This window comes from Sturnus vulgaris, chromosome 1, assembly GCF_052056855.1.
Source record: "Sturnus vulgaris isolate bStuVul1 chromosome 1, bStuVul1.hap1, whole genome shotgun sequence".
In the NCBI taxonomy this organism is placed as follows: Eukaryota; Metazoa; Chordata; class Aves; order Passeriformes; family Sturnidae; genus Sturnus; species Sturnus vulgaris.
The window spans coordinates 47684514-47697459 of NC_142243.1; the positions used below are offsets into that span (position 1 = coordinate 47684514).

Here is a 12946-nt window from a genome sequence, read left to right on the forward strand (position 1 = left end):
TTATTTTTTGTAGGGAAAGAAGAACTCAAAGGCTGGGGGGGACTTCTCGGGAAAGGAGTGATGGGGGGCAGGAGATGCAGGTCCTGTCGAAACCAGAATACATCTAGCACAGACAGTGTTCTGCAAAGCCACACTGGCACCTGTACAGAGGAAAAGAGAGGTCCCCCACAAGGCCTGTGCACTGTGAAGTGGATGGACGCTGACTGGCAAGAGCTCACACCTTGTGCTCTTATAGCACGTATATTTTGGGTGGGCACTGCAGCTTCATCTGCCAGTGCCAAGCTCAGTATAAGGGGCTTCCTGCCTTTGTTGCGAGGCTTCATCTTGACCCTCTGTTTAAAGCAAGCTGTAATCTATGTGCTCCAAACAGAAAAAATAATTGTAAATGGTGTCTAGTCAGAGTCTTCTCTATCGTTCAGAAGTCACTAAAACCCATCTATTGAATCATCTGGCTGTTATAACAGATAGAGTGTTTACAAGCAATTACAGAGCAAGGACCCCAGTTAAAATGAAAACACAGGCACTCTTCCAATGAGAAAGCACCATTGTCACTCTATGTAATTGTATCTGTGTTTCATACAGAACCACTTACTAAGTCATAGCAAGAGAAGAGGAGAACGAAGGGCTGGGATACTGCCTGCCACATCATCTGGCCCAGCTTCTCAGCTCACACCAGCAGCACTGTCCTTGTCTCTCTTCCTCCCCTTCCAGTGTGATATTTCCCTGCTGTCCTACCTTGGCACATCAGTGGCCACGCCAGTGTCCCAGCAGGACTCACACGTGACACATCTGGACAGCCATTTATTGCTGGGCTACTAGCAAATGGTTCACCAGCCCCTCACAGATCCCATGGTGTACCCCATGTGCAGATCCTTCCATACTTCTGTGGCAAAGGCCCTGAGCAGCCTCTTCAGAATCCTATGGGGAGCTGCCATGAAGGGCACTTAGCCAGTGCAGATCTCTCTCACCACCTACACAGCAGCATTTTCCTATCCCATACCCCCTGTAAATCATCCCTGTCACTTAAATCGTGTAGGGAACCACACACATCTTTGTACAAACTCATAGTGGGAAAAAGACCCAAGCAAAACCACAAAACTCAAATTACATTTAGGAAAAAGAATCTGTTGATGGGCCCGTCTTGTGAATGCATTGTAGGTTTCAGAGGACCAGTAGTCAGGCAGTACTTTGCTGCTGTGCACCCAAGCACTTAGGTATCTCCCATCCCCAGCCCTTTGGGCATCTTCCCACCACACTGTTCTCAAATGAAGTGAAAATTTTCTCATGCAGGTGAGGGGGTGATAAACTTCAATGTTCATTTTACTACAAGGCAGCTTGAAATGTTTGTATTAAAGATTAACTCTAACCAGCTGTATGGCAATTGAGTTTGTTTCCTCTCAGTGAAAAAATGATTCTTACTTAAGTGGACTCAGTTTAAAAAGGAGTTTTTATTATTAGGATCTTTTGCAACAAGTTTCTTCCCTCTAAAGCAAGAACTGAATAAAATTATTTTATAATTGCCTATATTACAAAAATATATTTTCCTAAGTAGGAGATATATAAAATCATGGGGCTTTATGTTCTCAGGAAAATAAATAAGGCATCTCTTTTTATTACCATGAAGTTCTGTTATTTAGACTCTATGTCTAAATTTTGCTACTGCTTAATTAAAACTATGAATCTACAGCAGCCTTTACAGCAGCGACCTTGGATAGACTGTATATAAGAACCAGACAATGTTTTTTCCCCATGGGCATCTAATAACTTCCCTAAAATTGGACTGCTTTGTTTAAGCTCCATAGATTGTAGATTTTAGCTTTTTCATCTGATAAACTCAATACCTACTTTAGAGCAATTAATGGAGTTTTTAGACTCAATACCTGGAAATCAGATAACTATCTGAGCAAGTACTTTGATTTGCAAATTTAGTATGACTCAATCCCACTAAAATTTACATATTTACTGGGGTGACCACATTAATTATCCCATCCATCTAAATTAAGCATATGCATGAGTTAATGTAGGACTGTGGACTGAAATAAAGTCATCATCCATTTATTTTCAAAGAAACAGCTTTTGTTTCATTCATTATTGTACTATGTACCATTTACAAGCTCTTATCATTTTTCTTTTGGACATGGTTGTGATGTGTTTCCTCATATGAGAATCCTTCCGTTTATATGGCCTCACACTGCTTTTGTCTGCATCCCTTCCAAGTGCTTAAATATAGGAATAAATAATTCATCTTATTTTTTATGTGGCTTTCTTACTGTGCAGGAGATAGCATTTTACTACCTTTTTCTATTCTCCACATCTTCTGCTATAAAGCTGAGTTTTTTCCATTAGTCTGGAAAACTACTCCTAGTAGTTAGTCTGGAAAGGTACTCCTTTGTCTCTGGGGAGGGAGATTTAGGGAATTTCATGTGTCTCCAGTAGGTTTATTATTCCTTGTTTGCAACTCACTCTACATCTGTTTACTGTTTAGTTGCTTAACAGTGCCAGAGTTGCTCCGACAGACCCCACACTTAGGAGGAGGCAGCAAAAGTCAGTGTCAAGGTCTGATTGCCCAGAGAGGGGGGGCTGAACACAACAAGAAGAGGGTACCCAGCTGGCTTGTCCATGACAGCCCAGAAGGAGCTCTGGTTTTCAACAGCTTTAACACTTCAAGAGGCATCTGTGAGATCCTTCTGACATTCCCACAGTGAACAGAAATATTCATATGCATGACTGCTAGGACATAAAGCCTTGTATGATGATAAAGTCCTATTTGACTGGTAGATTCCTGAGAAGCATGAAAAATCAGATACTCATCCCTCAGAGAAGCCACATTAAACAGTATAGGACTAGGATACTTTCCAAACTAACACTAATAGAAGAAAACATGTATGCTTTCTGTGCAAGATTCTAATAAAATCTGAATGAGAAAGCTATTTAATTCTCTCTTGGATATTTTTCATGTAATTCAAAATTCCACTCTCTTAGACTAGATTTCCATCTCTTGCTAAAAGTGTAAAGCAGTATTTCATCTTTCAACTTGGTTTTGCTTCAGAAACTTCTGTCTCCTCTTTTTGTTTTTACTTTGAAACAACTAATGCAAGGCAACAAAATTTAACATTGCCCATTGTGACCATTGAAAGTCATCAAAGCAAAACTCTACCTAGAAACATTCTTCACCCTCCTGCACGCTGCCAACCCAGTGACTAGAGGTGCAGACATTATCAGTCCAAGAAAAGAAAAATGTAGCCACTACTTTGTTGTTTGTAGGTGTGAGGATCTTTTTGAAAGATATTTTTCATGGAAAAATAATTATACTTTTTGAGATGATACAGGATGATTTGACTTCCACAGAGTAACAAAAAAAATTATTCTTACACATCTCCAATTTTTGTGAGGCATAAATGAATGAATGTCCATACTCTACAAGTTACCTAATCATTTAAATGTGACTTGTGGAATCAAGCACATATTATTATAAAAGTGGACTTACAAAATATGTTTTTGGAGTATAAGGTATTGCAAGCACCAGAGCGCTCCTAATAGTCTCTAAAAACACATAAACAGAAGTAAAAGCAAGTCTAATACTTATTTTAGTTCAAGCCCTGACATTTGAATATCAGAAATCTTTATGTCTATTCAGATTACATATTTTCTTGGTAATACAAGATTCAGGAAATCAGGAAAATCCTCTCTCAAACCATAGAGCTCTATGAAAAACAAGAAAAATAACCCAACTGAACCTCCCCACAACACTGGCAAAGAATTTCTCAAGATATGAGAACTTAGAGGTAACTCTGAACCAAGATAACTGAGAATAGTCTCTTGGCTCTTTTTACAGGAATACACTTGCTGATAAGAGGCCTCAAGTTCAGTGTCCCTTCAGAAGTCCTAGTTCTCTGTGCAGATATGTTTCAGACAAGAACACAGAAGGCATCACACTACCTACCACTTCACCCCTCACAAGGACTGCATGTACTTTTCAGAAACACTTGATGGAAAAAGAATAACAAAAGAAAGAAATTGAAGCAAGCACACTAAAAAAAATCCCTATACATATATGCTGTGAGCACAAGTGCCTTTTGTTAAGAGAGAAATCATTCCATAAATAAAAATAAACTGGTGTAGAACCTATCTGTGTGTACCTTCCAACATAGAGCCTTAATGCTTACAGGAGAAGAGATTTTACTTTATTTATCAACCTTGAGAAATATGATTAATTTGTGGAGTAAATGCAGTATTTAGTGAAAGGTAAAATATGCTTTATTTTCTCTAGCAAACTAATTTATTTTTCTAGTAAACTAATTTATTTTATACAGTGTTTAATTTAGATAAGCATTACAGCTGAATAGTTCATTAGATTGCATTTTGTCATTTTTGATGGCATCTCCTGAGTATGCATAAAATATGGGGGTAGAGGGTTAGGCACGCAAGCATATGCATGAATTTACAAATAGACATTGCTGATTCCTCAGGCTGAGCTGGTTACAGTGGTACATAATTAGAATCTTAGTGGTTGATTTTGTCTCAAGCAAGGCAAATGAAAATGGGTTAAAATTCAACAACTTTAATAAACTCAGTAAAAATGAACAGTTTTAGGCATCACATAGAAAGATGATCTTCAGGACCCAAATTGGAGAAATGTGATAAGTACAACCCTGTGTTGATAATCAATTACATTAATTATGAGAAATTTTGTTGTAAATTGGGAAGTCATCAGCTAGAAATGTCTGAAGAGAATAAAGTCTTGAGCACCCTCAGCCAGATGATGCCTGGTTACTGACACCACCATAGTCAGTGGTGTCAGGGGACTAATATGATCTCCAGAGGTATCTGATGAAGCATTTGTCAGAAGAACTCTAAGACTGTGTGAGTGGTCTCTGATGAGACCACTTGGTGTTTAACAAGAGAAAGAGGGAACGTGAAAAACAATCTGAGCTTTTGGTTTGTTGAAGCTGGTAAAATGGAAAGCTGAAAAGGGGTATTTCTGCTGCCTGTTAAGACAATAATGTCAGTGGGAAAAGGAGGAAAAGGAAAAAGACTATTTAAAAATCTAACTGGGGCAAAAACCCTGCCCCCTGAAATAATCTCACTATGAATAAATTTTAATAAATTCATCCAATACAATGATCAGCCTACCCAGACCTTGTTGCATGGGTTGGAAGCAAGCTTTTGGGTTATAAGGGAGCCTTTTTAGTTTCTGCTATGGCTGTTTATTGAGATCTAAACACAGCAAGGCAAGACAAGGCTTTCTCTACAAGCTTTTCAAGGGGACTCATTTTGGATCTTGCTAATGACCATGCCTCTGTAACATCGCATCAAGGAGACCTAAAACGAATAGTATCAAAGGGGACTTCTATTAGGAGAGATAATATCCTCTTAAGTCAAGCTGAGAGAGCTAAAAAAGCCAATGAACTTTCAGGTATGAACACAGTCTTCCCATTTCTGCCCTGCCAACTCACATCACAGATTTCAGGAAAGTACAAGGTAGCAGCTGGCCTTTTTGCTTGTGTTCAGGCTTTCAGGCTGAGATCAATACAGAGTTATACAAGTACTGCTCTTTGAAATATAATCCTCTGTCCTCTTTCCCCAAAACATTCACATTCTTCAGTCTCACATGACAACCTTGTGTTGGAGCAGCAGCCCATGGCTACACTGATGGCTTGCAGACAACCTGGATGCACTCACCACTGTCTGGGTTCTAACTCCACTGCCTTCACATGTGCTCATGGTTTTACAAAGAAGTGACTAAGAGCCTTTAATTGCATAAGTTATGTATGGAGTGACAGCAGAACTCAGCCTCCTGGGCAGGAAAGACTAATGCCAAAGGGAAAAATTATTGTAACTGTAAATTGATAAAGTGTCCTTAACTTAAAGGATTTGGGTCCCTTAAATGCTTTACACAGAAAATTAAAGGTAAGTCAGACTCCCTTGATCATGCTAAAAGCTAAAAGGCACTTCATGTAGCTTCTAGGGAGAGAAAAGAGACTTTAAAGTGATCAAGTAGTAAAATATCATCAAGTCCCATTTGCACCTCATGGCTTAATCTTTTCTTTGGGAGGATTATTCCAATAGAGTTTTTAAAAACCTAGACAAGGGAATAACTGCTTTATACATATGTAATGTAAGGGGAAGAAGCATGCTCAGTTTTAATATGGCACCAAAATAGCAATTTAAAGGTGACTCAGCATTATGGTGTTTATGAGATGCAGTGGATGGCAGATAATTCATAGAGGAAAGTCAAATGTCATCAAACACTTGGCAATTCCTAGAATATTCCCCAAAGAATGGACTGACAATGTGGGACAAGGTATAGGGTCATCTGGAAATAGTTATTGCCAATCAAACTATTGCAGCAAATTATTATTTTTGAGAGAACTTTGATTTTGAAGTTTTTTGCATGCAGAGAACATTTTCTGGATCAAATTGAAAAGAGGCATTTCAGCATCACCATGGCCTTGGCCACAGGGTTAAGCAACATGCTTAAGCAAGCTCTTCATGTAGCTTCTCAGATCCAAAATGCCCAGGGCTGGAAATAAAGAGACATTTCCTGACTCCCACTCCCACATGATGTCCAGCATCCACTCTGTGGTATTGAACCCCTCAGACCCACCTCATAACTCCCCATTCTAGGGAAAAGACCCTCACAGAGGAGCGCCCTGGAGCTGTGTTGTGATTTAAGCCCAGATGGCAACTAAACATTACACAGCTACTCTGCCCCAGTAGAACAGGGAGTAAAAAGTAAAACTTATAGGCTAAGAACAGTTCAATAACTGGAACAAAGTAAAGTATAATAACAATAATAGTAGTAAATTGAAAAAGAAGGAGAAAAAGAGAGAACGCCCAAGAAAAACAAGTTATGCACAATAGAGTTGATCATCATGTGCCGACCAATGCAAAACCCCATCCCAACAACAAGTAATTCTGTCCAGGTAACTCCCCCTGTTTAAATACTGGGCATGACATTCTGTGGTATGGAGTATCTCTTTGGCCAGTTGGGGTCAGCTGCACAGGCCATGCTCCCTCCCAGCTTCTTGTGTACCTGCTCAGTGGTCAAGCATGAGATACAGAGAAGTCCTTGTCTCAGGGTAAGCATTGCTCATCAACAGCTGAAACATCAGTATGTTGTTAACATCATTCTCATGCTAAATCCAAACCACATCATTCTACCAGCTACTTAGAGGAAATTAACTTTATCTCAGGCAAAACCAGGAAAAGTTGCCTCTGCTTTCACACACCTCTGCAGCTCCTCCCCTGGTTCTTAGCCTATCTTCCCCCCTACACCAAGATTTTCATGTGGCTTGGGGTTTCTTGTTGAGTCTGCAAAAACTTATACATTCTTATGAAAACAGAAAAAAAAGAGAGAAATTTCATGTAAATGAGTATAACCTGACTCAAAAGGGGGCAAACTACTCTGCCTCAGTTTTCTTGAAGAGTGCTGCTTGGCCAGGAAGAATCACTGCAACTCTCTTGGTTTGAATGACAGGTATTTGCTAAGGAAAGGCAAGAGCCCCCTTCCTGAAATGCAGAATGCAACCCCCTCCCTTTTAATTATTTTAGTTTTAAATCAGAGGCCTTCAGGCAGGAGATGTGGGGATAAGGATAACAGTTCTTTACTGATATCTAACAAGGCAGAGAACAACAACAGCTATAAAAATTGACAACAGAACAGAACAGTATAGCTCAGTTCCAGTCCCTTTTGGCCGCAGGCCATCTCCCTGCGCTCAGTTACCGGTGCTGGGGGCAGGGCAGGTCTTGCGCAGTTGAAGAGGGCTGGAGTGATGGCAGCAGCCCAGGGGTGAGAGGGGATGGGGAAGTGACTCCTCCCTCACGGTGTCGGTCATGGTGCTCAGCAGAGTGTCCAGAGGTAGTAGGGTGAGGTGGGAGAGCAGCAGAGCGATGTCCAAAGGCAGGGAGCGTGGATCTCAGTGCTGGGGTGGCAGGGGAGATGCCAGATCCGAGCACGGGGCGTCCTCTCCCTCCACGAGCCAAACGAGAGAGTTCCGGCCTGCTCCTGACCCCCGTCCCACCTTTCCTTTTTCCGGTTCCCCCCCCCCCCCCGCCCTCCCTCCACCCACCCCCCTACGAGAGAACATTATCTATCGTTTTAAGGTGTAGCCACAACTACTTAGCATAACAATGGGAGAAATTCCACAGAAAGAAAAGGGAACAATTTAACTCTCCAACAGCAACACACCATACTGCATGAATACAGTAAATTCATTTCAAATCCCAAAGCCATGGGTGAGATACCTAATTAACAATACATGGAGTCAAGCTGTTGATATGGCTCACTCAGGGACTCAGATATCAGAAAAGGCCTGGTGGGAATTCAGCATTACACATTTGAACCTGTTTAATATTTGGAGCCAGGTTCTCTGTTTATGTGTCTCAGCTGGTCTTTATCACCTTTCACTGAAGATACGGTGTGTTCATTAGATCAGGCCTACATCCATATATTGAGGAATGCAAGTATAAGCCATTCTGAACCACAATCAATCATCAAAAACTGGCATAATTTTTATTTTATAATTATGAGAATAATTGCAGAAGATTACTAGTCTAGCCAGCTGGAGACTGCAAAAGCCTGAAGGCAATAAAGCTGCTATATTTTGAAATTATCTAATCAATTTAATTTCAAAATATAGCAGCATGAACTTCAGTTTGCATTGTTGGAGGAGGCCTGTTGGGTGATGAATAAATATTTCTGGTAGATTAACCTAGCTCTATTACAAGTCAGGAAGATTCTTTTTGTTGGTTTCAGTAGGAGTTGATCAGGTTCTGTTCAGGAAGAGCACAAGACCTTTTTAATGTGTTTACATTTACTATTTCAGGCAGGACTGAACTGATTTGAATGCCACCTCAAAACAAACTGACATTTTAAAATACAGGTTGCAGAGACTTTTTTTCAGGTTGGCCAAGCAAAATGCTAGGAGAAAAATAGTGCACACTGACATAGAATTATCTAACATAACACCTAAGAAATGCGATGGGAGGAACCACTGAAATGGTGACAGAATCGTGAAACAAGTAATGCTTGCTTCCTATTTCACAGGCCATTCCTATTTCTTGAAAGACTGCCCTGATACCCTGCTGAAATTCAGTGGATTCAAATCATACTATAGATAGGAGAGGAGTATCATAGGAATATCACAGAATACCAGTCTTGAAACAACATATAGTTGATGACACTATGGGACACAAATCTTTCCAGGATTTTTGTATGAATATCAGGTATCTTCTTGATATTTTTATGGGTTTGGCAGTGGTATAATTCCTGGATCACCAAGTGCGCTGGTTTTAGCACTAAAGAAAGCCCAAGGAAGTGTGTTTTTTTCTGTTTGGTTTTTTTTGCTGTTTTTTTTTTCTTTCTGAGAGGAGCAGCTAGGCTTCCTTATGTCTGACAAAAACCAATCACTGATTGGTCTTGAGAACTGACAACTGGTTAAACCACTGAAAGAGATGGACACGTCTCTGTGAGAGTCACACTTTAAAGCAAACAAACTGCGGGAAAGCTCTCTTTCATTCCCAGCCTCTCAGAAGGTAACTAGTCTGGCTGGGGCCAGGCCCCGTGCAGCCCACGGGCCTGGACATCCCCAGCCCGGGGCGGGCAAGGGAGAGGAGGCCCTTGGGCCGCTGAGATCCTGGCTGCTTCCCCCTCTCCCACAGCGCTGCAGAAACGCTGCTGCTGCCAACACCCCAGGAGCAGCTCTGGGCAGGGGCCGCCCCGCCATGCCCCTCTGGCCCAGTGGAGGGTCAGGCCCAGCCTGCCTGCAATGGTCCCTGCAGCAAGGCAGGGAGGGGCTGAGCCGGGTTCCCCCCATCAAATGGAATGCAGCCAAGCAACACACTGCCATTTCTTGCTGGGCACATGCTAAGATCCTAGTCCAGCCCAACACAAATGCTGAAAATACTCTAGTTCCCAGCCGTGGCCGAAGAGATCACATGACCGTCTGCAGGCCTGGGCAACGTATTGACTCTTTGACTGCCCAGAATGAGACTTGCAGACATTTTGTTCTCTCTCCGAAGTGAAAGAAAAGGACCAGAATGAAGATACACACAGAAACAACATGAAAACACTGAGGTCAGACAAAAGGAAGAGTCAGGTCCCAGATGAAGGAAAGAAGAGAGTCGTGGACTGAAATTTCTCCCTTTTTTTAAATGTATGGAGAAAAGACTCTTGTTTCTCTGTAACTCAGGGAAGTGTTATGGGGTGGATGAATGTTCTAATTGTAAATATGAACAGAGGCATTTGTGTTAAAGTGAGCAGATGTTGAAACGGCTGTGGTCCCATTAGTTTGAATAGAGAGAAGACCCCTGCTGCCTCCCAGGGAAGAAAAAATAAGAAGAAAATAGAAGAATGACTTCTGTTTTCAAAGATGAAGAGAGCTTTTGTTTGAATTGTTATAGTCTTTAAAGTGTGCCCCATAAGTTGATATGGTCCTCAGTAATGCTTGTGGGAAGACTGTTCGTCAAGGAAGGAATTTTTACATAGTGATTAGATTTCCACTCTCCCAGGCAGCTGATCCACTGTGACATCGAGGCCATGAGAAAAGTGTTTCTTGTGTAGAAATCTCCGTAGACTGAAGAGAGAAGTCTCCTCTCACAAGTAAATTGGTGAAGGACCTTTTTTTAAAAAGATGGTAAATTGACTGATTTGTTCTGTATGTTGTCAGAGTGGAAGAAAAGAACTTGTGGGGGAAGGAGAAGTGTTCTAAAAGTTTTATTCTGAGTTTTATCCTTTTTTTCTTATCGTTTCTAGTAATAAAGTTTTTCTTTGTACCCTTCAAAGTTTGAGCCTGTTTTACCTTCTTCCTAATCCTATATCACAGCAGGAAATGAGTAGATAATTCTAGCAGATGCGATTTGGCCTATGCCAAATTCACAACAAAAATTGGTGCATTGGTTGGGAAATTTCAAATTGGTGAACCAAAATCACCACACCAAGTATGCTCAGAGTCACATCTGTAGGAACTAAAGGCAGTCTCAGGGAAAATACAACCCCCTCCCTAGCCAAGATTGGAATACTCCTTCCCACCTCAAACTGGGATTAAGCAGCATAAAATCCATGCTTTAAAGGTCCAAATAGACAAAAAGTCTTAAACTCAATAAAATGTGCTATCCTGCCCTCAGACTGTGACAAAAAGTCATAGATAGGCTTTCAAAAGTGGGCTTGGAGTATTTCACAGGCACCACTTCCTTCATGGAGAGTTTGGGGATTCATTGTCATCTTCTTTTTCATCTTCTTCCTCATCTTTTCACCCCAGGGAACCCTGGTTTCTGTGAGGTAACTTGTACCATGCACTTGTGCCTGCAGCCTGAACCCTGGTTTGCAGAGAGAAGGAATCAGACAGGAAAAAGCCCAGGAAATACTTACTCATGGTCAAAAGCCATGTCCAGGCCCATCATTTGAGTAGCCCTCCGTATGGCACTCTTGTGCATGCATGAGGTTACAGGCAAAAAGTCAGGGGCCACAGTACCCTGGTCATTCTACTCCATATTCAGAACCAGTCTGGATACCTCTGCATGCTTCTGCATCCAGCTGCATCCTTAGACACTGCCTCTGCATCTATACCACCCTTCTGTCTAGGAGACAGTCACACCAACTCTGACATCTGTATTTTTAGTTAAGTAAAAGCTTTTGGATAAAAGACTGAGCATGCCTGATTGCTCTTCTGTTTGTTCAAGGAGAAGGTGAGCTTCAGGGTAAAAGTGCCCTAAGTGCTTGCCTCTGCCAAAATATTCTCATTTAAGATTAACAGTATAGCAGTCTGATTTTAATATTTCCATGGTGTAATAAAAGCTGCCCACCATCCCATTTCTGCTTCATAAAGCTAATATGACTCAGATAATTAACTCAAAGACAAATTATTATCAAGCTACAGGACATTCACCAGTCAAGTCATTAAACCGTTTAAACACAGAACCACTGCTCTGTTGACTGACAATCTTTGTGTGATGAGCTGAATTCATTTCATTAGCTTTTCAGCCAGCAGCACAAAATACGACTGCTGTTTCCCAGTTTTCCTTTTCTGAATTGCTACGTTATCTGCCTCTGAAGTTTGAATCACGAGGATTTGTGAAGCTTCTGCTGCTATCTATTAAAGTGATTTATGGTTCATACTATTTCAGGTGGCATACCTGCAAGGAGAGACAGAAGTGGCACTTCTGCTCTAAAGCTGTTTTTAAGTCTTTAAAGCATTGCTAAAAAGCAGAGGGGAAAAAAACCCTACTTTTCAAGTATCAGGAAAGTTTGTTTTACTACAACCCACAGCTACAATCAGAACTGCAGCATGACATTTTGGCATACCAAGCCCCCCCTTTAGAGCTTTCTCCTGTCACCCCATTGCAGCTTCATAAATCCCTTACAGTGCATCAGAAGTTCTCCTGTCACCAGGTTGCAGTGTGTTGAAATCCAGAGCAATCCCCACACAATCCCTGATGGCAGGGCTCTCCTTTCTATCTAATCCTCCAGCTCCACTTGCAATACAGAAAAGGGACAGGAGGAAATGTGGAGGATTAGTGGGGGACAGGCAGAGCTGGCTCTAGGTGCCCTCTGCCAGGACTGTGCAGGCAAAGAGGGCATTGAGGAATCACCTACCACTGAAGGTCCTTTCCCCAGGGCTCGTGCAATTGCTTTGCTACCAAGTTTTATGCAATTTGAACCCTGTAGGCAGATCACAAAAGAAAGTGGAAAAATACCATATTGATCTGATTCAGTATACTTATCCGTGATTAGAAAATATATAGGAAATCACTTCTGCTAAGCTATGCAGATGTCGAAGAGATAAACACTGATGTGGGCTGACTGTTCACAAGAGTAGGACAAGGACATTCAGTAAATTAGTCCTATACGAAAGGTGTATTAGTACGATCATGCACCAAATTATGCATTGTCTTGGTTTGAAAGACAGGTATGGTCTAAGGAAAGGCAGGAGCCCCTTTTCTGCAA

The 12946-nt window shown here is 41.4% G+C and overlaps 1 protein-coding gene across 2 annotated transcripts in view; it reads left to right on the forward strand.

Annotated features, from left to right (window-relative positions):
- NPSR1 (neuropeptide S receptor 1) overlaps window positions 1-1371 on the forward strand; it is a 67168-nt gene extending 65797 nt beyond the window's left edge. For both annotated transcript variants that reach the window (XM_088166108.1, XM_088166103.1), the window contains one exon: window positions 14-1371. In XM_088166108.1, the coding sequence (XP_088022234.1) occupies window positions 14-107 (94 nt within the window). In that variant the 3' untranslated portion in view covers window positions 108-1371. The remainder of the gene's footprint in view (window positions 1-13) is intronic.
- Window positions 1372-12946: the final 11575 nt, after the last annotated feature.